The sequence below is a fragment of the Cydia amplana genome, chromosome 8 (assembly GCF_948474715.1).
Source record: "Cydia amplana chromosome 8, ilCydAmpl1.1, whole genome shotgun sequence".
NCBI classification, from domain to species: Eukaryota; Metazoa; Arthropoda; class Insecta; order Lepidoptera; family Tortricidae; genus Cydia; species Cydia amplana.
In genome coordinates, this window is record NC_086076.1 from 12,223,418 (window position 1) to 12,245,237 (window position 21,820).

General features: G+C 37.7%; 2 protein-coding genes and 1 pseudogene across 2 annotated transcripts; 1 reads left to right on the top strand and 2 right to left on the bottom strand.

Moving 5' to 3' along the window:
- The first annotated feature begins 7,126 nt into the window (after positions 1-7,126).
- LOC134650457 (uncharacterized) lies at positions 7,127-19,370 on the top strand. Its single transcript, XM_063505413.1, has 9 exons — positions 7,127-7,176; positions 7,267-7,539; positions 13,260-13,514; positions 13,617-13,900; positions 16,628-16,731; positions 16,901-17,168; positions 18,511-18,574; positions 18,665-18,973; positions 19,055-19,370. The coding sequence occupies exons 1-9, from the start codon at positions 7,165-7,167 to the stop codon at positions 19,316-19,318; spliced, it is 1,833 nt and encodes a 610-aa protein (XP_063361483.1). The 5' UTR covers positions 7,127-7,164; the 3' UTR covers positions 19,319-19,370.
- Positions 10,918-11,732, bottom strand: LOC134650282 (cuticle protein 8-like). The gene is made up of 2 exons (XM_063505241.1): positions 11,362-11,732; positions 10,918-11,272 (listed from the first exon to the last, which is right to left on the bottom strand). Exons 1-2 carry the CDS (start codon positions 11,686-11,688, stop codon positions 10,988-10,990), a joined length of 612 nt encoding a protein of 203 aa, XP_063361311.1. The 5' UTR covers positions 11,689-11,732; the 3' UTR covers positions 10,918-10,987.
- Positions 16,404-17,260, bottom strand: LOC134650288 (cuticle protein 7-like; annotated as a pseudogene).
- Positions 19,371-21,820: the final 2,450 nt, after the last annotated feature.

The window sequence follows — 21,820 nt, forward strand, 5'->3', positions numbered from 1 at the left end:
CAAGGTATATTAGGAAAATATACCTTATGACTTATGGCATTGCGTTAAGGTTTAATAATTCAATGCATAAAGTGTCTGTGTTTATGTGAAAAATGATAGGTGTCAATTTTTATATCTATTCACAAAACGTTTAGAATACAGGATGCACAGTCAGATATAAATAGACCCTTGAAGTCTTACAACTATCTATGATACTGGATCCCAAGCTTATTTGGTTAGTAAGTACCGTCCACCAAGTTATACTTCGAATAGCCACCCGGACAAATTCCAAAGCTAATTTCGAATTTTAAAATTTGACAATTCACGAGAAGAGTAACGTAACGTCAAAGGATATGTTTGTCCCTTTTCAACGATCCTGTCATCCGATGCTTGAGTAGAGTGAAACTAAAAGAAGCAAATGTCAGCAATTCGTAACGCTTAGTTTTTGTTAGCGTTAGCGCATCGCGACATGAGAACTAGTATGAGCCTGGCCCTCGATTACGTATAATTGCAAGGAAACTTGGGATCAAGTTATCTTAGTCAATTTAGAGCAGTTGGAATTCAACTTATTGTGAAATTTTTGAACGTTTTCAAATAATTTGTTGGATTAAGTAGTAAAAGTGTTACAGTGTGTTATATATTTGTGATCTACTTACAAGGCCCTTTCATTTGGTACCCCACATGGTATGTTTAAAAGAAAAATGGTAAAAACTTTGCGTCATAGCAACTACCCTCACCACTTTCGCGCTTGTCAACTCATATATTTGTGTTCAGGATATTATACTGAATGCACTGATACCAAATATACTCATATCCGAGACGACATGAGCGTAATTTTTTCTAGAAGACTTTTCGAGAAAAGGCCAGGCTACAATATCTTTACAGGTTGATTGATACTGAGTGTATTAACACCATGTTCACCCATATCCAAGACGATATGAACGAAAAGTAACCTAAAGCCACCCTACCAACATTTTCGTAACAATGAGAGATTATTTCTTGGAAATAATGTTGTAATATAAACTCCTTGTAGAGCACCTACCTGCGAAGAGATCGTGCTGTCAAAGTTGTTAATGATTTAATATAATATTGTTAATTAACTAAAGTTTTATTAATGCATCATTTCATTTTATACACCGCGGGATTTAATAACCCGAAAGATTTAAATCACGTATTTTTGACGACAGTACAGTCACCAGCAAAAATATATGACTGTGGGCAGCCGTGCAAAAATATCTGATGCTCCATTGGAGGCATAAGTATATGACGACACTACCTCGGTAAAAATATGTGATGCTTTGTGGCCGGCAAAAACATCGTTAGTCTGTATCCGCATAAATATCGAATCGGGTCGCTTAAAAATATTTGACGCCTCATAAAAATCAAAATTATGTGATTACTCTCATCTGGCTTATTTATATATCTCTCCACTGTGAATGCAAATACATGGGATGGCAGACGGACCGCCTATATATCTGACACGAAATTATGAAATATGTATGTCATCAATCGGCAAAAACGAACCATACCTGGATAGCATAGAGCCTTAAATTGTATGAAGTGATTTGACAATTCACGAAAAGAGTGCAGACTTGTCATTGCATATGTCTGTCTCACGTATTTCATTTGCAATTTTAAATTGTGACATAATTCAGGTAGACTTTTAATAGAAGATGTGTAATAAAACTAATAAACCTCCTTCTTACATAAAAAAGGATGATAAAGAAGTCAACTTGTGGACTGTGACAAGGACAAACAATAATAGTGCTTTCGCTGCTACTCCTACTGAATGATACATAAGACTATCCCGTTCGGTCATTTCCCCCACCCCTCATGCCAGATCCAGTTATATACTAGATTCATGATATGATTGCAATACGTTCAAATTTACAAAAAAAATATATCCATTTTATTCCGTCAAATCGATGATAGAATATAATGTGAGACAGACATATACAATGACAAGACTGCACTCTTTTCGTGAATTGTCAAATCACTTCATACAATTTACGGCTCTATACCAAACATGTATGGTTCGTTTTTGAAGGTCGATAACATATTTGTGATTTTCCAACGTTTCAGATATTATAATAGGCGGTCCGTCGTCCATCCGATGTATTTGCTTTCACAGTGGAGAGATATTTATGCCAGATGAGAGTAATCAGATAATTTTGATTTTTATAAGTAATCAAATATTTTTAAGCGACCCGATCCGATATTTATGCGGATAAAGACTAACGATATTTTTGCCGGCCACAAAGCATCACATATTTTTACCGAGGTAGTGTCGTCATGTACTTATGCCTCCAATGGAGCATCAGATATTTTTGCACGGCTGCCCACAGTCATATATTTATGCTGGTGACTGTACGAGTAAATAATGTTATATCAACATGGGTCCAATTATATATTTTAATTAAACTACTATTTCAGTACAAATTAAAACATATTAATTTACCGCTTCTTTGTGAACAAACCTTTATTCAGAGAGTGAGCGAGTTTAATTAATCTCAAGTAGAGAAACAGAGAGCGAGCATGACATTTCATGAATCACTCCGATATCATACGATGCACGGCGAATGCAGTGACATGTGTTCCATGACAAGAAGTGTCAAGTTATGTCTAGGATCATGTTTACGTTGAAATTATTTCAATTGATTGGCACCTCAAAATACCACAAATTGTATCAAAACTTTATTAATTACTACAACAGTAGGTATAGTGCAGTTATTATTGTTGAAACTTTGCGATAAAATCTTTTCCTTTGAGTGAGGTAACCAAAGCCATTAACCATGATTATATCCGAAAGAAATCATGCCTCTTATTGTTTTAACTCATACTACAGCTGGAAAGGGATGATTACTTGAATGACCTTTTGTTAAAATATCGATCATGCTTATCAGTACGTATTTTAAATTCTCGATGTGTTGATTTATACTGAGTAAAGTAAAATAAACAACTATGTTAAACAATTACGCTTTTTTATTAATTTAATGAATTAGGTTTTCGAAGTGTGTACCACCATTTTCAGCACAAAGATTTAATTTTAAACGGATTTCATTATTTAGGTTTACAAAAGTGTTCTTTATTTCTTCGGAAGCCGTTCGAATTTTTATTAATAATTCTTCTCCAGAGTTCACTGGTGTTGAGTATTCCTTCCTTATCTTTCAGAGTTCCCCATAGAAAAAAACCAATGGCGTTAAGTCGGGTGACCGGGCGGGCCAGGTTAGGACGTTGCTTCCACGGCCAATCCACCTCTCAGGGTATTGTTCGTCTAGCCAATTTACGAACTTCTAGGCTGAAGTGGGTCCGTCGTGCCGGAAGCACATAGTTCTTCGGGTTTCCAAATCCGTACACAAAGTGAATATCCGCTAAATGAATTTTATTTATTACAGTCAATCAAATTTAAAGATGTTATCTTGCGCATATCTTGTGTGACATATGAAATATGTCATTTTATTGACATCAATTTCGTCATTTTCGTCAAACTGGCCAGTTATCGTAAAGGTAAATAGTTTGTACTCTCGTGATTGAGAACAGAACAAAATTTCGGTAGTGAAACCTTTTGTAGGATATCAAACTTAATTAAGTGAAACTGGCTAATAACCATGTAGTTAGTGCGTCTGCGTGTAAAATTAGTTGGTGGCTACGTCACGCATAAGGGTGTGTTAGAATTGAGATTTTTTTACTTGTGATTTGTTTTAAATAATTAATATCTCTTAAATTAAGGGTTTTTGGACTATGTGTTATATAACTTTATATACTCTAATTAGGCTCTAAAATCGTTGGTTTAAATCTTTCGGGTTATTAAATCCCGCGGTGTATATAACCCTATTACCCTTTGAATGACCTTTTTCACGTTTTCTACAGCAATGCAGTCGACTGCAGCAATTTTGAAGCGCGACATTGCTATCGACTGCATTACTGTGGTAAATGTCAAAATCGAAGTTCCTGTCTGGATTTTGGCGTCCATTAAAAATAAATAATCAAAGGAGGTCATCGATCAAATGGGCCGGAGGACAAGCCATCGTTAACTGGTAGAGAATGCCTTATGGCATTAAGTCCGCCTCTTGTACTATAAGGTTTTTCTTTTGTGCAATAAAGATTAACCACTTTATTCATAAACTTTACGGGCCTGATTTAGTTCAATTATGTTTATCCCTTACTTACAAATACATAAGTTAAAGTGACAGATAAGGACAAACGATTATTACTATTATTAGCTAATTGAGGTTTGTAGCGCGTTTATGAATAACGGGGGTTAAAGAAATAAAATAAATACAGATGATGACAGTAATTATATACGCATTTTATTACGGAAAAAGATTTAATATTGGGTGTAAATGAAACGGGAATTGGAAATATAAAATAAAATGATATTATATTATTCATTTCCGTAAGTCAAACCATCATCTTTATTAGCATTGACATAACGCTCAACTTCGCACAAACCGTATGGTTTTTCACTAAGGAGTGATATATTCTCTTTACGCTAAACTTTATGGTGGGTAGACAAGTCTGTATACTTCTTTGGAACTAACTGCCACAGTCTGTCATAGCCATGTCATAGCCTCATAGCTGACATATGTGACGTATAGGAGATACCGCAATGCATGCATGCATTGCGCGTTTTATAGGAGCTTGGCCTGAGGTGTGTTAAGTAAGCGCGCAACGCATACCGATGAAACTGGGTAAGATAGTCATGGGAGAATTAACGGTCGACCGGATCGCGAACTCTCGGCTGTTGAAGCGGAATAATCGTCTGCCGCGAACATTGAAGTGAGACGGAGATATGGAAGTCGATAAAACGTTCTCTACAGTGAATCAGTACCCGCCATTTAGGGTAATTTAAATAGCTTGGATGATTTAATAATGGTTTTATTCCATACAATATTACATATACGTGGGAGATTTTTTGTTGTTACACTAACATGAGAAAGAGATTTGAGAAAGTGAAAAACAAACCCACTGTCCATTTTCTCGAAGCAACGAAAACATTTTCAAAACAAAAATGGTTAATAGTAATTAAATGGATTAATTTACGTGAGAGATTTTTTTGTAGGATATAGTAAATATACAGAGCTTAATTAACATGTAATTGTTATGTACACATAGTTGTTATTTTTATATAAAAAAATATTTTTAATAAAGAAAATTATTGGGAGCTGGTTTTGGTGTCAAGCTGGGAGAAAATATAAATACATAATGAGTATATGTTTGAGAACTGCATATTAAAAAATCTCGAGTGTCGGATTCATGTTTTGATATATTTTTTCTATTTTAATAATAGTTTGGATTTATTAAAACCATGTGACATATTTTGTGGAGATTTTTTTTTAAATATAGTATTTGCAACATAGGTTATCACATCTCAAAAAATCTCTAGTGTGAGAATTCATGTAGAGCTCTCATACATTATGAACTGTGCTGACCCGCCTACTAGTAAATCGTATGCTTAGATGCAAGGTATATGATCATGGAGGTCAGTTCAAACGTACACTTAGACGTTAAATTGATATCATTTTGTTATCATTCGCCCGTGCGTCTCGCTCGCGTCAATGCAAATATATGGACAGTCGTACAAGTAAAAAAAAACTATTTGTACTATCACTTAATGATAACTAAGTGATATATTTTTGTTGTCAAAATGTGCGAAAAGATGATGAAGTTATATTCGGAAAATCTGTCGGGCATCGTTATCGTGATTTACCTACATCTTGTTATGTTACATTGACGGTTTTTCTATTATCTATAAATAATATTATGTTTGTTTCAGAAGTGCTACTAATTAGCTGTAGGTAGGTTACGGAATGTTAAATTGCGTTATGAAAAACATTAAAACATTAAATTTAATGTTTTGCGGAACCGTACTTGTATCATTCATGAGCAAAGTTTAAATTGTGAACAACAGTATAATTGAAAAATACTTTTTGATTTGCTGCCATCGTCTCGTTTTTATCACCGCACCTCCCGCCAAAGGAGCAAAGTTCATCCTCACTTCTTAGATACATGGCACACCAAGAATAAGCGGGCATCTCGCTCGTTTCTTCCCAGAACGTGCAGAATGTGGAATTACTTGCCTCCTGAGGTATTTCCTTTGCGCTACGGCATGGGATTCTTCAAGAAGCGGGTATTTAGGGTTCTCAAGGGTCGGCAACGCTTAAGTGGCTCCTGTGATGTTGCTTATGTACATGGGCGACTATGACCGCTTCCCATCAGGCGGCTCGTCTGCTCGTTTGCTGACTATTACAAAAAAAAAGACTGATTTTTTAAGCATCCTTGTAAATATGATATTTACAGTTTATAAACTGAAATAATACTGAATAGTGTAACTACTTAAAAATACAAATACAAAATATTTAAGTAGGTACCTAATAAAAATAATTTGTATTGTTTCCTAATTAAAAGATATTTAAGGATAATGGTATGCAGGAATCCTACCAACAACATTCTACCTGGAAGTATGTAATTAAGAAAAAAAATTTTTTTTTATTTGCAAGCAGAATGAAATTTTGGCCTAAAATCATAAAAAAGCGAAATTAAAGAAAATTTATAGGTTCATAAAACTAGTAAATCTACAAATGTAGGGCACATAATTTGCTAGCAACAAAGAGTAATAAGTAGTAATTTGTTTAGATGCCTACTCGTATTAAAACCACCTACTTAGAAAATATATGCCTATGGAAGTCCTACAGGAAAAAAAAACATATTAGGTACAAACATATTTGTACCGGAAAGCTTCCAATTTGTCATACTTCCAGTCCGTAAAATGAGTGGAGTACATATATTGCTAAATTATACAATACAATACAAATCCTCTTTATTGCACAACCTCAGGATAAATGTACATGGAAACACAAATAATACATAAAGACAGAGGTAAACAACAGGCGGTCTTATCGCTAAAGAGCGATCTCTTCCAGACAGCCTGATAATTATTGTCATATGATAAGTTTTTTACTATAACTCTTAAATCACTAACCGCTCTTCATGAAACATGATTCGAATCTAGAGCAGTAACAACGTTGAGAGATGTCGCCCGCAGCAAGGTCGACTGTGCCAAAAACTTGTCATACTACTTACTCAACTCTAGAATACCAAGACACCTACAACTGTTTGTAAGTATAAAACAAGTATTCACTGCTTGCAGTTTATCATTTACAATTTGAACGTATCAAAATCAATATGTTCTCCAAAGTAAGTTGAATAAAGTACTCAAGTTAATCTGGAGCAGGTTATGTACCTATGCCAAAATGTGAACTTACTGATCTTATCTTTTATACACAGATCGTAGCCCTATGCGCCTTCGCGGCTGTAGCCCAGGCTGGTCTCCTGGTTGAGCCGCACTACTCCTCGGCCGCCGCCGTCTCCTCGCAGAGCATCGTGCGACACGACCAGCCCCAGGCCGTGGCCCACAAGCTGGTGACTGCCCCCGTTGCCTACCACTCCGGCCCCGCTCACGTCGCCTACCACGCCGCTCCCGCTCCCGTGACCTACCACGCTGCTCCGGCCCCCATCGCCTACCATGCTGCTCCTGCCGCTGTTCACTACGCCGCCCCCGTTGCTAAATATGTTGCCCACCACGAGGAAGAAATTGTAAGTTGACCTAAAATAAAATCGAACAACCTAATAATGTTCCTTCGTTTTTTCAACATTAGAAACCTATACAAAATATATTTTACCTAAGATTGACTTTGCAGGCTCACCCTAAATACGAGTACACTTACTCCGTGGCTGACGGACACACCGGCGACAACAAGTCCCAGCAGGAGACCCGCGACGGAGATGTCGTGAAGGGCTCTTACTCTTTCCACGAGGCTGACGGCTCCATCCGCACCGTGGAGTACACCGCTGACGACCACAACGGCTTCAATGCGGTGGTGCACAACACCGCGCCCACGCACGCGCCCGCCCTAATCAAGGCCGCTCCCGTCCTAGTCAAAACTGCGCCCGTCTACGCCGCTCCCACTTACTACCACCACTAAGCTACACAGTTAAATTGATACCAAAGAAGATAGAGTTGAAGCAAGAGTGTTTGTTGAATACTTATTTATTTTATGCAATACATGAAAAGTGTCAAAAATTAAATATGCATATCATTGTATTTCCTTTTCCAACCATATTCTGCAAAATTCAGAGATGCTGTTGAAACTTAAGGACAGCTTAATACCTACTAGATTTATTTAGCTACGAGTATCATGTTTCCTATCGAATTCCTGGTAAGGCATATAGAAGCTGGCAGTTGAAAATGGCAAAAAAATGAGTAAATTTCACCCATACTTTAAATAGGTACATCAAATTGCAGGTCATTTAATTTGCGATTATGATGTTATATAACGCCTATATCAAAACCCACTTATTAAGGTAAACGTACTGGTGCTCGACGCGGTCCCAGTATATTTCATCTTGAAACTTAAGTCATTGTCAATAGAGGTGACAGCAGGGTGTCATCTATTGGGCATTAACATGTTGAGCACTAGTACGTTTACCTTACTTGAGATCAAATTTTACAGGAAAGCGTAAAAAACATAAAATAAGTAAGCCTTGATTTTTTTTATTTTAAATTAAAAAAATTACCTACGTGAATGGCTAGATTACAAAACATGGTACCTATGTATTAACATCCATATTTTATTATATTCATGTTTTATGAGTTTTTTTAAACACTTTTTAAAATAACAACTGAAAAAAACCTACTTTCTTCTTTGGCCGTGCCTTTTCCGTTTCATTTGGGGTTCACCCTGAAAAAAAAACATCCCACTTTAATCATTAAAATCCCAGTTAAATCCTAGTAAAGCTGAACGACGTCCACGCCAAAACTTAGTACCTATGTCTGATATCCTTATTAGGTTTTGATATGGGATTTGTGACTTGCTGAATTTTACAATTGTAAACCGTCACCGTGGGTTTGGAAGTGTCGAAATCTTTGGTATTTATGCCGATATTGGAGCAGATGTAATCGGGTGGGGATATATATCTCCTAGGCGGGTCCAAATAAATTAAAAAAAAAACGAATTTTCAGACATGTGTCCCTTACTAGGTATTAATATAGGACAGCCGATAAGTAAGGTTATTTGAAGGCGTATTCTGATTGTTACTATTAACAGTTTTTATAAATTTATATTTGATTTGAATTTGTGATAGATATGATCTGTCAGTATCAAAGGGGTACTTCAACCGGAAGCTTTACTTTTGATACTGACATATCCATAACAAATTTAGATCTGATAGCTAATATGTTTGATTTTTATCGATTTTGTGATTATTCTAAAAATTTGGAGCGGTAAACAGATTTCATAACAAAGTTTAAATGCTCTTGACTCATAAAATAATAAATAAATTGGAAAATAAAATAAACGTAGGGACATAGCTGTAGTTGAATATAACAAATTGTCTTATTTGCCACTAGCTTTTCGACTGAAAATAAGTTTTTGACAAAAATTTAATTTTTGGTACAAGCTTTTATCGCTGACTGTACTTTTCTTACGATAGACGACTAATACTCATCGAGACAATTCTAAAAACCCCTAACACAATTAGGTTGCGTTATTTCATCACAGAGTTCCTATGGCCACCTCCTGTCTCCATCATCAGATCTGCTCGATGGTACCATAATATTACATTGTCACCCGACTTACATGTGTATGCAAAATTTCAGCTCAATCGGAAACCGGGAAGTGGATCAAATTTAACTTGCAAGATTCCATTACCTAGTTAGTTACATACAGGTCGACCAAATAAAAGCGTGTTAAAAACAACGTTGTATCCGTAATATGTATCATGTGAATGAACTTTATATTTACATGGGTACATTAAGGAGGTTTCCTTAATGATAGATCCACCTAAGGCAATCATATCTTCTTTCAGTTTCCACGTTGTGAACATTTTCACAGTTAAGAAATCCAAAAAATATTCTAGTTTCAATCTTTGCTTTTTGTGACTGGTCAAATACGTATATTGAGCGCGGTGAAGAAGATAACGCACACTGGTGATTATCAGGTTCAGAAATAGCACCGCTCGCAACTTACATGTAAACTGTAAGTGTATGATAGATAACACCCTAACGGTGGAGCAAAAACCACGATCTAACTGAACGTTTCAATCCCTGCTCAGTTTAAGACTGAATGAATGACTTACCTACTTATTTCAAAACACTTAGAAATGTAAAACGTGTTCTAAGACGTATCTAAATCCCGATCAATATATTGATAGATATCTATCTTGTTTGTTAGCAAAGTAGTAGGCCACTTGTGTAAGTTATGTGACAAATACTGCAATCAACTGATGGGATTGTATATTGTTACCCAATACATTTACAAGTTATATAGTTGACACAAATCATAAGGTAAGAATAGACGACATACTGCCGTATTCGAACTTCAAGATATTCACAAGAGACGACACGTACTAGATCCATTCTAGATACGTTATAGTTTAGATTTCAACTAGTTCTCTTTTGCAGCGCAATTCGGGCAACCAATGTCACTTTTACGATAGATCGTGTTAAATATGTACTTATTATATGTGAATTAGATCTCTAAGTAATATCTTGTGGAAATCGTTCAAGAGTATCTTCAGAATCGCGGAAATGTCAAATTTGACAGGTTAGATCTTAAACATATCGTTATCGTATCTTGGCGATGTCTAATAGATGTCTATTACAAAATCCGAATCGGGCCCATAGACCGCAACGTAGTTGAGTTATTAAATACCTAGCTACCTACAGTTTTAAAACTCCATACTTTTAACTAAGTATAATATAAATGTTTTAGACTACATTATTCTTATTATTTTATTATAATATTTATAATTTGAGAAGACTATGCTACATGAATCATGCCTTTAATGGATTAAAAAAACACAGGATTTTACCTTATTATTAGGGAAAAAATAAAATCAACTTAATAACTTTTTGTGGCTTTTAATATTTACATTGTATGAAATAAATAAATATTCAACAACTAACTGCTGCCAGTTTATCTCTTTGGTATAAATTTCAATATGTAACTTAGTTGTGGTAGTAGGCGGGAGCGGCATAGACGGGTGCAGCCTTAACTAGGACGGGAGCGGCCTTGAGAACGGCGGGCGCGTTCGTGGGGGCGGTGTTGTGCACCACCGCGTTGAAGCCGTTGTGGTCGTCAGCGGTGTACTCCACGGTGCGGATGGAGCCGTCAGCCTCGTGGAAAGAGTAAGAGCCCTTCACGACATCTCCGTCGCGGGTCTCCTGCTGGGACTTGTTGTCGCCGGTGTGTCCGTCAGCCACGGAGTAAGTGTACTCGTATTTGGGATGAGCCTGGAAAGTTAATGTTCTGTCAAATATATTTTTTGTAGGTTTTTAATGTAGTAAAGCAAGGAACATTATTACTGTTTATGGCAACTTACAATTTCTTCCTCGTAGTGGGCAACAAATTTAGCGACGGGGGCGGCGTAGTGAACAGCGGCAGGAGCAGCATGGTAGGCGATTGGGGTGGGGGCAGCGTGGTAGGTCACGGGAGCGGGAGCGGCGTGGTAGGCGACGTGAGCAGGAGCGGCGTGGTAGGCGACGTGAGCAGGAGCGGCGTGGTAGGCGACGGGGGCAGCTACCAGCTTTTGGGCCACGGCCTGGGGCTGGTCGTGGCGCACGATGCTCTGCGAGGAGACGGCCGCGGCCGAGGAGTAGTGCGGTTCAACCAGGAGACCAGCCTGGGCTACAGCCGCGAAGGCGCACATAGCGACAATCTAGAACAGTAATAGTCATTGTTAATCACTTCATATTTAATTAAGGTTTTTATTTATTATTAATTTTAGTTTGTATGATTAAACTTACTTTGGAGAACATAATTGATTGTTCTACTATTACGGCTGATAAGTAAATGATAGTTGTCTAGAGCTGAATTCTGGTTTTATACTTGTTGTAAAATGTATCAAGCAGAACATAGCGTAACGTAACCTTGCTTCGGGTCAAATGTGCCATGCGTGTAGGTTCAAATTTATAAGTAAGTAAGTAGCTTTCATTGGACACACATTTTAATAATAGTCGCTTATTGTCTATTCGTATGATGCATAAAAGTTAAAGTAATGAAATTATGCAAAAGTGTTATTGTCAAGAACATTTTTTTTCCACATTATTTTATAGCTATGCTTTGTACAGTCACCATGATTTAAGATAATTGCTACAAGCCCAAATTTCATGAGGCTGAGTTGATAAATTTCAAGTTCTATAAAAGAAAACTGTGTCAAAAACTAGCAAGATTTGATTACAGACAAGAGGACACACAGCCGAAACTAACTAAAAACTTGTGAAAACGATATTTAAGGCCTGGTTTTGGTAGTGATACAATAAAAAAACAAATAAGTATATGAAATCCTCTTTTGCAATACCAAAACTGTGTCAAAAACTGGTAAAATTTGATTACAGACAAGAGGACACACAGCCGAAACTAACTGAAAACTTGTGAAATAGTATTTGTTGCAAACGTTGTTTAAGAGAGTTCAAAAAAGGCGAGTGGCGTGAGTAACAATTTGAGGCGAAGCCGAAAATTGTTAACGCCACGAGTGGTAGTGGTAGTGGAGTAAAATGGAGGGTACGGGCGGAAAAAGAATGAATGAAATTAAAAAAAACATATCTATGTTTCACTCATTTGTCAGAGATATTATTTAAAATAAGGTTGACAACAATATATTTCATTCAATATTTTTTAGGTTTTCATTACACGAAGTATCTAAAAAGTGCAAAAAAGCTACTGCGTGCTACTGCGTGACTTGTCTTGATAACTATAAGGTAAAGGTGTGTGCACGACTCTTTAAATGACAAATAAATGTACGGGAGTAGAAACGATATTTAAAGCCTGGTTTTGGTAGTGATACAGTATAAAAACAAATACGTACTTGAAATTATCTTTTGCAATACCAAATATTAACATAAATGTCCTATAATATTTAGTTATTTTTTATTGTAACATGTTAGGAGGAGGTTATGTCATACCTTTGAATGAACTTATACGTAAGCTCGCGCCTCTGGCCAGAGGCAAGGTCACATTACAACCTGATTAAGAATGCTTGCACAGTAGATAACGAGCAAGTATAAAATCAGATTTCAATACGACACAGACATCATTCAGACTTTAGACGTCGAAGAACCAAACATGTTTTCCAAAGTGAGTTCAGCAGTAGCCAATAAATAAATAAATGCAAATTAATTAAATAAATAAATAAAACGTATACTCAAATAATAACTTCGATTTCAGATCGTCGCTTTGTGCGCCTTCGCGGCTGTAGCCCAGGCCGGTCTCTTGGTTGAGCCGCACTACTCCTCGGCCGCCGCCGTCTCCTCGCAGAGCATCGTACGTCACGACCAGCCCCAGGCCGTGGCACACAAGCTGGTAGCTGCCCCCGTCGCCTACCACTCCGCCCCCGCTCACGTCGCCTACCATGCCGCTCCCGCTCCCGTGACCTACCACGCTGCTCCCGCCCCCATCGCCTACCATGCTGCTCCTGCCGCTGTTCACTACGCCGCCCCCGTCGCTAAATATGTTGCCCACCACGAGGAAGAAATTGTAAGTTGACCTAAAATAAAATCCTCCTTCGTTTCCGTTCCTCCATTTTTTCAACATTAGAAACCTATACAACATATATTTTACCTAAGATTGACTTTGCAGGCTCACCCTAAATACGAATACACTTACTCGGTGGCTGATGGACACACTGGCGACAACAAGTCCCAGCAGGAGACACGCGACGGAGATGTCGTGAAGGGCTCTTACTCTTTCCACGAGGCTGACGGCTCCATCCGCACCGTGGAGTACACCGCTGACGACCACAACGGCTTCAACGCGGTGGTGCACAACACCGCCCCCACGCACGCGCCCGCCGTCCTCAAGGCCGCTCCCGTCCTCGTCAAAACTGCGCCCGTCTACGCCGCTCCCACTTACTACCACCATTAAGCTACACAGTAAAATTGATACCAAAGAAGACAGAGTTGAAGCAGGAGTGTTTGTTGAATACTTATTTATTTTATGCAATACATGAAAAGTGTCAAAAATTAAATATGCATGTCATTTTATTTCCTTTTCCAACCATATTCAGCAAAATTCAAAGTTGCTGTTGAAACTTAAGGACAGCTTGATACCTACCTACTAGCTTTATGTAGCTACGAGTATCATGTTTCCTATCGAATTCCTAGTAAGGGATATGGTAGCCGGCAGTTGAAAATGGCAAAAAATGAGTAAATTTCACCCATACTTTAAATAGGTACATCAAATTGCAGGTTTAATTTGCGATTATGATGATGATAACGGCTGTCCTATATCAAAACCCACTAAGTACTTGAGGTCAAAATTTTACAGGAAAGCGTAAAAACATAAAATGAGTAAGCCTTGATTTGTTTTCTTTTAAATAAAAAAAATACCTACGTGAATGGGTAGATTACAAAACATGGTATCAACATTATATATATATGCATATTTTATGAGTTTTTTAAACACTTTTTAAATACCACTGGTAACAACTGAAGAAAAAAAACATACTTTCTCCTTTATCCGTGCCTTTTCCCATTTCATTTGGGGTTCACCCTAAAAAAATTCCCACTATTTAATCATTAAATTCCCAGTTAAAACCTAGTAAGGCTGAACGACGTCCACGCCAAAACCTAGTACCTACGTATGTGCCGAAATCTTTGGTATTGATGCCGATATTGGAGCAGGTATAATCTACTAGGCGGGTCCAAATAAGAAAATTAAAAAACGAATTTCCAGAAATTTGTCCCTTACTAGGTCAATACCTAAAAATGCAAAATTCAATTCCTATATCAATATATAGGACAGCCGATAAGTTAGGTTATTTAAAGGCGTATTCTGATTGATAACGCTATAAATTTGATTTGAATTTGTGATAGATATGATCTGTCAGTGTCAAAGTTCAACCAGAAGCTTTACTTTTGATACTGACAGATCATAATATCCATAACAAATTCTGATTAGGTTTGAATTTTTTCGATTTTGTTATTATTGTATAAATTAGGAGCGGTAAACAGATTTCATAAAAAAAATGCTCCTAACTCTTAAAATAAATAAAAATATGAAAATAAAATAAACGTAGCGGCATATAGCTGTGGTCGATATATAACAAATTGTCTTATTTGCCACTAGCTTTTCGACTGAAAAAAACAACGGTGTACCTATCCATAATATGTATCATGTAAGAGAAGTTTATATTTACATGGGTACATTAAGGAGATTTTTTTAATGATGGGTCCACCTAAGGCAATCATATCTTCTTTCATTTTCCACGTCGTGAACATTTTCACAGTTATGAAATCCAGAAAATATTCTAGTTTAACTGCCGTATTCGAACTTCAAGATATTTACAAGAGACGACACGTACTAGATCCATTCTAGATACGTTATAATTTAGATATCAATTAATTCTCTTTTGCAGCGCAATTCGGGCAACCAATGTCACTTTTACGTTAGATAGAGTTAGATCTATTAGATGTGAATTGGATCTCTAAGTCGTATCCTGTGGAAATCGTTCAAGAGTATCTCCAGAATCGCGCAAATGTCAAATTTGACAGGTTAGATCTTAAACATATCATTATCGTATCTTGGTGATGTCTAAAAGATATCTAATAGATGTATATTTCAAAATCCGAATCGGGCCCTAAATCTTTGCTTTTTGTGACTGGTCAAATTTGCAGATTGAGCGCGGCGAAGAATATAACGCACACTGGTGATTATCGGGTTCAGCAATAGCCTCGCTCGCAACTTACATGTAAACTGTAAGTGTGTAATAACACCCTAACGGTGGAGCAACAACCAAGATCTAACTGAACGTTTCAATCCCTGCTTGTCTAGGACTGAATGAATGACTTACTTATTTCAAAACACTTAGAAATGTAAAACGTGTTCTAAGACGTATCTAAATCCCGATCAACATATCGATAGATATCTACATATCTTGTTAGCAAAGTAGTAGGCCACTTGTGTAAGTTATGTGACAAATACTGCAATCAACTGATGGGATTGTATATTGTTACCCAATACATTTACAAGTTATATAGTTGACACAAATCATAAGGTAAGAATAGACGACATAGACCGCAACGTAGTTGAGTTATTAAATACCTACCTACAGTTTTTAAAACTCCATACTTTTAACTACGTATAATATAAATGTTTTAAACTACATTATTATTATTATTTTATTATAATATTTATAATTTGAGAAGACTATGCTACATGAATCATGCCTTTAATTGATAAAAAAAAACTCCATACTTTTAACTACGTATAATATAAATGTTTTAAACTACATTATTCTTATTATTTTATTATAATATTTATAATTTGAGAAGACTATGCTACATGAATCATGCCTTTAATGGATTAAAAAAAACAGGATTTTAGCTTATTATTAGGAAAAAAATAAAATCAACTTAATAGCTTTTTGTGGCTTTTAATACATTGTATGAAATAAATAAATATTCAACAACTAACTGCTGCCAGTTTATCTCTTTGGTATAAATTTCAATATGTAACTTAGTGGTGGTAGTAGGCGGGAGCGGCATAGACGGGTGCAGCCTTGACTAGGACGGGAGCGGCCTTGAGAACGGCGGGCGCGTTCGTGGGGGCGGTGTTGTGCACCACCGCGTTGAAGCCGTTGTGGTCGTCAGCGGTGTACTCCACGGTGCGGATGGAGCCGTCAGCCTCGTGGAAAGAGTAAGAGCCCTTCACGACATCTCCGTCGCGGGTCTCCTGCTGGGACTTGTTGTCGCCGGTGTGTCCGTCAGTCACGGAGTAAGTGTACTCGTATTTGGGGTGAGCCTGGAAAGTTAATGTTCTGTCAAATATACGTTTTGTAGGTTTTTAATGTAGTAAAGCAAGGAACAATATTACCTGTTTATGGCAACTTACAATTTCTTCCTCGTGGTGGGCAACAAATTTAGTGAACAGCGGCAGGAGCAGCATGGTAGGCGATTGGGGCGGGGGCAGCGTGGTAGGTCACGGGAGCGGGAGCGGCGTGGTAGGCGACGTGAGCAGGAGCGGCGTGGTAGGCGACGGGGGCAGCTACCAGCTTTTGGGCCACGGCCTGAGGCTGGTCATGGCGCACGATGCTCTGCGAGGAGACGGCCGCGGCCGAAGAGTAGTGCGGCTCAACCAGGAGACCGGCCTGGGCTATAGCCGCGAAGGCGCACAAAGCGACAATCTAGAACAGTAACAGTCATTGTTAATCACTTCATATTTAATTAAGGTTTTTATTTATTATTAATTTTAGTTTTTATGATTAAACTTACTTTGGAGAACATAATTGATTGTTCTACTATTACGGCTGATAAGTAAATGATAGTTGTCTAGAGCTGAATTCTGGTTTTATACTTGTTGTAAAATGTATCAAGCAGAACATAGCGTAACGTAACCTTGATTCGGGTCAAATGTGCCATGCGTGCCATGTAGCTTCAAATTTATAAGTAAGTATGTAGCTTTCATTGGACACACATTTTAATAATAGTCGCTTATTGTCTATTCGTATGATGCATAAAAGTTAAAGTAATGAAATTATGCAAAAGTGGTTTTGTCAAGAACATTTTTTTTCCACATTATTTTATAGCTATGCTTTGTACAGTCACCATGATTTAAGATAATTGCTACAAGCCCAAATTTCATGAGGCTGAGTTGATAAATTTCAAGTTCTATAAAAGAAAACTGTGTCAAAAACTAGCAAGATTTGATTACAGACAAGAGGACACACAACTAACTGAAAACTTGTGAAAACGATATTTAAGGCCTGGTTTTGGTAGTGACAATAGAAAAACAAATAAGTATTTAAAATCCTCTTTTGCAATACCAAAACTGTGTCCAAAACTGGCAAAATTTGATTACAGACAAGAGGACACACAGCCGAAACTAACTGAAAATTTGTGAAATAGTATTCTATGCAACCGTTGTTTAAGAGAGGTCAAAAAAGGCGAGTGGCGTGAGTAACGCCACGAGTGGTAGTGGTAGTGGAGTAAAATGGAGGGTACGGGCGGAAAAAGAATGAATGAAATAAAAAAAACATCTCTATGGTTCACTCATTTGTCAGAGATGTTATTTAAAATAAGGTTGACAACAATATATTTCATTCAATATTTTTTAGGTTTTCATTACACGAAGTATCGAAAAAGTGCAAAAAAGCTACTGCGTGTAAATATGCACAAATGCTTTTTTGGGGAATAGACTAAAGACTTGTCTTGACAACTATAAGGTAAAGGTGTGTGTACGACTCTTTAAATGACAAATAAATGTACGGGAGTAGAAACGATATTTAAAGCCTGGTTTTGGTAGTGATACAGTATAAAAACAAATAAGTACTTGAAATCATCTTTTGCAATACCAAATATTAACATAAATGTCCTATAATATTTAGCTATTTTTTATTGTAACATGTTATGAGGATGTTATGTCATACCTTTGAATGGACTTATACGTAAGCTCGCGCCTCTGGCCGGAGGCAAGGTCACATTACAACCTGATTAAGAATGCTTGCACAGTAGATAGCGAGTAAGTATAAAATCAGATTTCAATACGACACAGACATCATTCAGACTGTAGACGTTGAAGAACCAAACATGTTTTCCAAAGTGAGTTCAGCAGTAGCCAATAAATAAATAAATGCAAATTAATTAAATAAATAAATAAAACGTATACTCAAATAATAAATTCGATTTCAGATCGTCGCTTTGTGCGCCTTCGCTGCTGTAGCCCAGGCCGGTCTCCTGGTTGAGCCGCACTACTCCTCGGCCGCCGCCGTCTCCTCCCAGAGCATCGTGCGCCACGACCAGCCCCAAGCCGTGGCCCACAAGCTGGTAGCTGCCCCCGTCGCCTACCACGCCGCTCCTGCTCATATCGCCTACCACGCCGCACCTGCTCCCGTCACGTACCACGCCGCCCCCGCCCCCATCGCCTACCACGCCGCTCCTGCTGCCGTCCATTATTCTGCCCCTATCGCTAAAGTAGTAGCCCATCATGAGGAAGAAATCGTAAGTTGTAGCGAAAATAAAATTCAATAATTTACGTGTTCTGTTTAAGTGGCATTATATTTACCAAACATTGATTTCCAGGCTCACCCCAAATACGAGTACACTTACTCCGTGGCTGACGGACACACCGGCGACAACAAGTCCCAGCAGGAGACCCGCGACGGAGATGTCGTGAAGGGCTCTTACTCTTTCCACGAGGCTGACGGCTCCATCCGCACCGTGGAGTACACCGCTGACGACCACAACGGCTTCAACGCGGTGGTGCACAACACCGCCCCCACGCACGCGCCCGCCCTCATCAAGGCTGCGCCCGTCTACGCCGCTCCCGCCTACTACCATCACTAATATATTTAGGAAAATTGTTACCAAAGATGATTGATAGAAACTGGCGGAATTGTTGAATGTTTATTTATTTCATGCATAAATACATAAAAGGTGTCAAAAATTAAATATACATTTTAGTTTTTCCCAAACAAGTCAGGTATCTAATTTCTTAAATGTTTTTTTTTAAATAAATAAGTTGTTCAATCAGCCCAAAACTGAACACGGGCTTGAACGTAACTACTGTTCAAGCTCCACACCCTTAGGGCGTTATCACACTAGCGATTTATAAGTGGATATCGCTAGGTGTGTGTAACGTCTTCGAAGCGTTCAGTCTCAGACTTTTGATCAGTCTCAGAAAACATAAATTCAAACAAGGATTTTTGTTGGCGAAAATGTCTACACATTTTTAATTATTTTCTTTATTAAAAAGCTAGTGGTGAATATAGAAACCATGTATCAACGTCCTCTAGATTTACTAAAACGAACTACCAAACAAACTCAAGTTAAAAATAAACTAAGTACCTACTAAGTTCGCAGTTCGCACGCCTGTGCCACTTACTTGCCTTGCCGACATATGTACTGCGGAAATCAGGCCGGTCATTCATAACTAATCGAGAAGCAGATGTAACATCCGATACGGCATCCTTTACATAGCTTGTTTAAGAAATCGACACATCCTTTCTTATATCGAAACTGCACACCCGTTTAATGCCACTTTGCAATATTTTAAAAGGTCGATCGACCTAACTAAAAACATACCTATTTGACGACGCGGTCTGGCCTAGTGAATGAAATCGATTGTCGCGGTAAGGGCATTTATTTGTGTGATGAACACAGATATTTGATCCTGAGTCATGGGTAATTTGTATGTACATAAGTAATATAAGATATATTTATTGATAAATATATGTACCTATGTATATATATCGTCGCCTTCTACCCATACCCATACCCGTAGTACCCATAGTACAAGCTTTGCTTAGTTTGGGGCTAGGTCGATTTATTTATATTCACGTAGGTACAGAAAACATCACTTTCCCGGAGATATACAAAAAGTTCACGAGGCGTGTAACGTTTATATTTTATATTCGGACGGTGTCTGCAGCAGCGTTGCTGTGGTTGCTATATGATGTCGCTTGAAGCAGCGTTGCTATTCCAGCGTCAAGCTGCAGTCGTACTGAGGAAGCAGATCTTCTTAATTAAGTTAGTGACGTATTGAACATTCTAATTACGACATCAATGCGACCAAAGCAGCAATATTTTGTCAAGGAAATTGAAATAAAATCATCAAATCTCCAGACGAGAAGGAACGGGAGAAGGTGAATTCGGTGGCGGTGCCTGGATCTTGAGGACCTAATGTAGCTAATTTTTCTAACGATGGTTAGCTAATAGTATTTTATGCAACCGTTGCTTAAGAGAGATCAAAAAAGGCGAGTGGCGTGAGTAACAATTTGAGGCGAAGCCGAATTCTCGGGGCGTCATTATAATGACGCCCCGAGTATTTTTCTGACTCAGTTATAAAACAACGTTGCATACAATACTTTTTCTACGACCAAGCACTTACTTTGATATAAAATTGTAAAAACAAATATATTTCATGTAATCAAGTGGACTTCTACCTATTTTTATAGTGACTTTTACTTTAGTATCACTGATATTTCTTCAGGCTTTTCGTCTTCATCCATTTTAACTTGAAAGACACTGTTTTTTAACACAAAAGTTAAGTTTTTATTCGACAACCACATTCTATAAGTAGCAAAGAATGGAGGGTACGGGCGGAAAAAGACTGAATGAATGAATGAAATTAAAAAAAAAACATGTTATGGTATGTTATGGTTCGGTAGAGGGACGTGGACGGGGCAGGCCCAAAAGGAGATGGCGGGATGACCTGGACAACTTCCTGAACAAGTGGCCTGAGGAAAAACCAAATCGGGAATCGTGGAAATCGAGGGGAGAGGCCTGTGCCCAGCCGTGGGACACTCATTTATAGGCTAATAAAAAAATAAATAAAAAATGTCTATGGTTCGCTTATTTTTCAGAGATGATATTTAAAATAAGGTTGGCAACAAGGTATTTCATACAATATTTTTTAAGTGGTCATTACACGAAGTATCGAAAAAGTTCCAAAAAGATACTGCGTGTATGCACTAAAGACTTGTCTTGACAACTATAAGGTAGGGTTTTAAAGATGTGTGCACCACCCCTTTCAAGGTTGACAAATAAAAGTACGGGAGTAGAAAAACTATTTCAAAAAGTAGGTCACTGTGTTCTCGGTACATTTTTTAAAGCAGTAACAATTTTAATAAAAAAATGTTTGAAACAATTGGTTTGACCACCATCAATCTCTAACACGCGTCCATAAAAATCAATATTGAACAAAAGAACAGGATTAGATGTCTCTTAATGTGCCAAAGAAGTACTTGGAAAGTAACTAGCAAGTTTTTTTTAATCGCTTGTTGTGAGTAAAAAATGTATGAAGACCAATGTGACCAATTTAAAAAAAAAAGTTTATCTAATACTAAT

Excerpts from the sequence above, each read along its gene's own strand:
- LOC134650457 (XM_063505413.1), top strand. Across the intron at positions 7,540-13,259 it reads CTGTTCACTACGCCGCCCCC|CCGCACTACTCCTCGGCCGC; the intron begins GTTGCTAAATAT and ends CTCTTGGTTGAG. Across the intron at positions 13,515-13,616 it reads CCCACCACGAGGAAGAAATT|GCTCACCCTAAATACGAATA; the intron begins GTAAGTTGACCT and ends TTGACTTTGCAG.
- LOC134650282 (XM_063505241.1), bottom strand. The coding sequence starts at position 11,688 with ATGTGCGCCTTCGCGGCTGTAGCCCAGGCTGGTCTCCTGGTTGAACCG. Across the intron at positions 11,273-11,361 it reads CCCACTACGAGGAAGAAATT|GCTCATCCCAAATACGAGTA; the intron begins GTAAGTTGCCAT and ends TTAACTTTCCAG.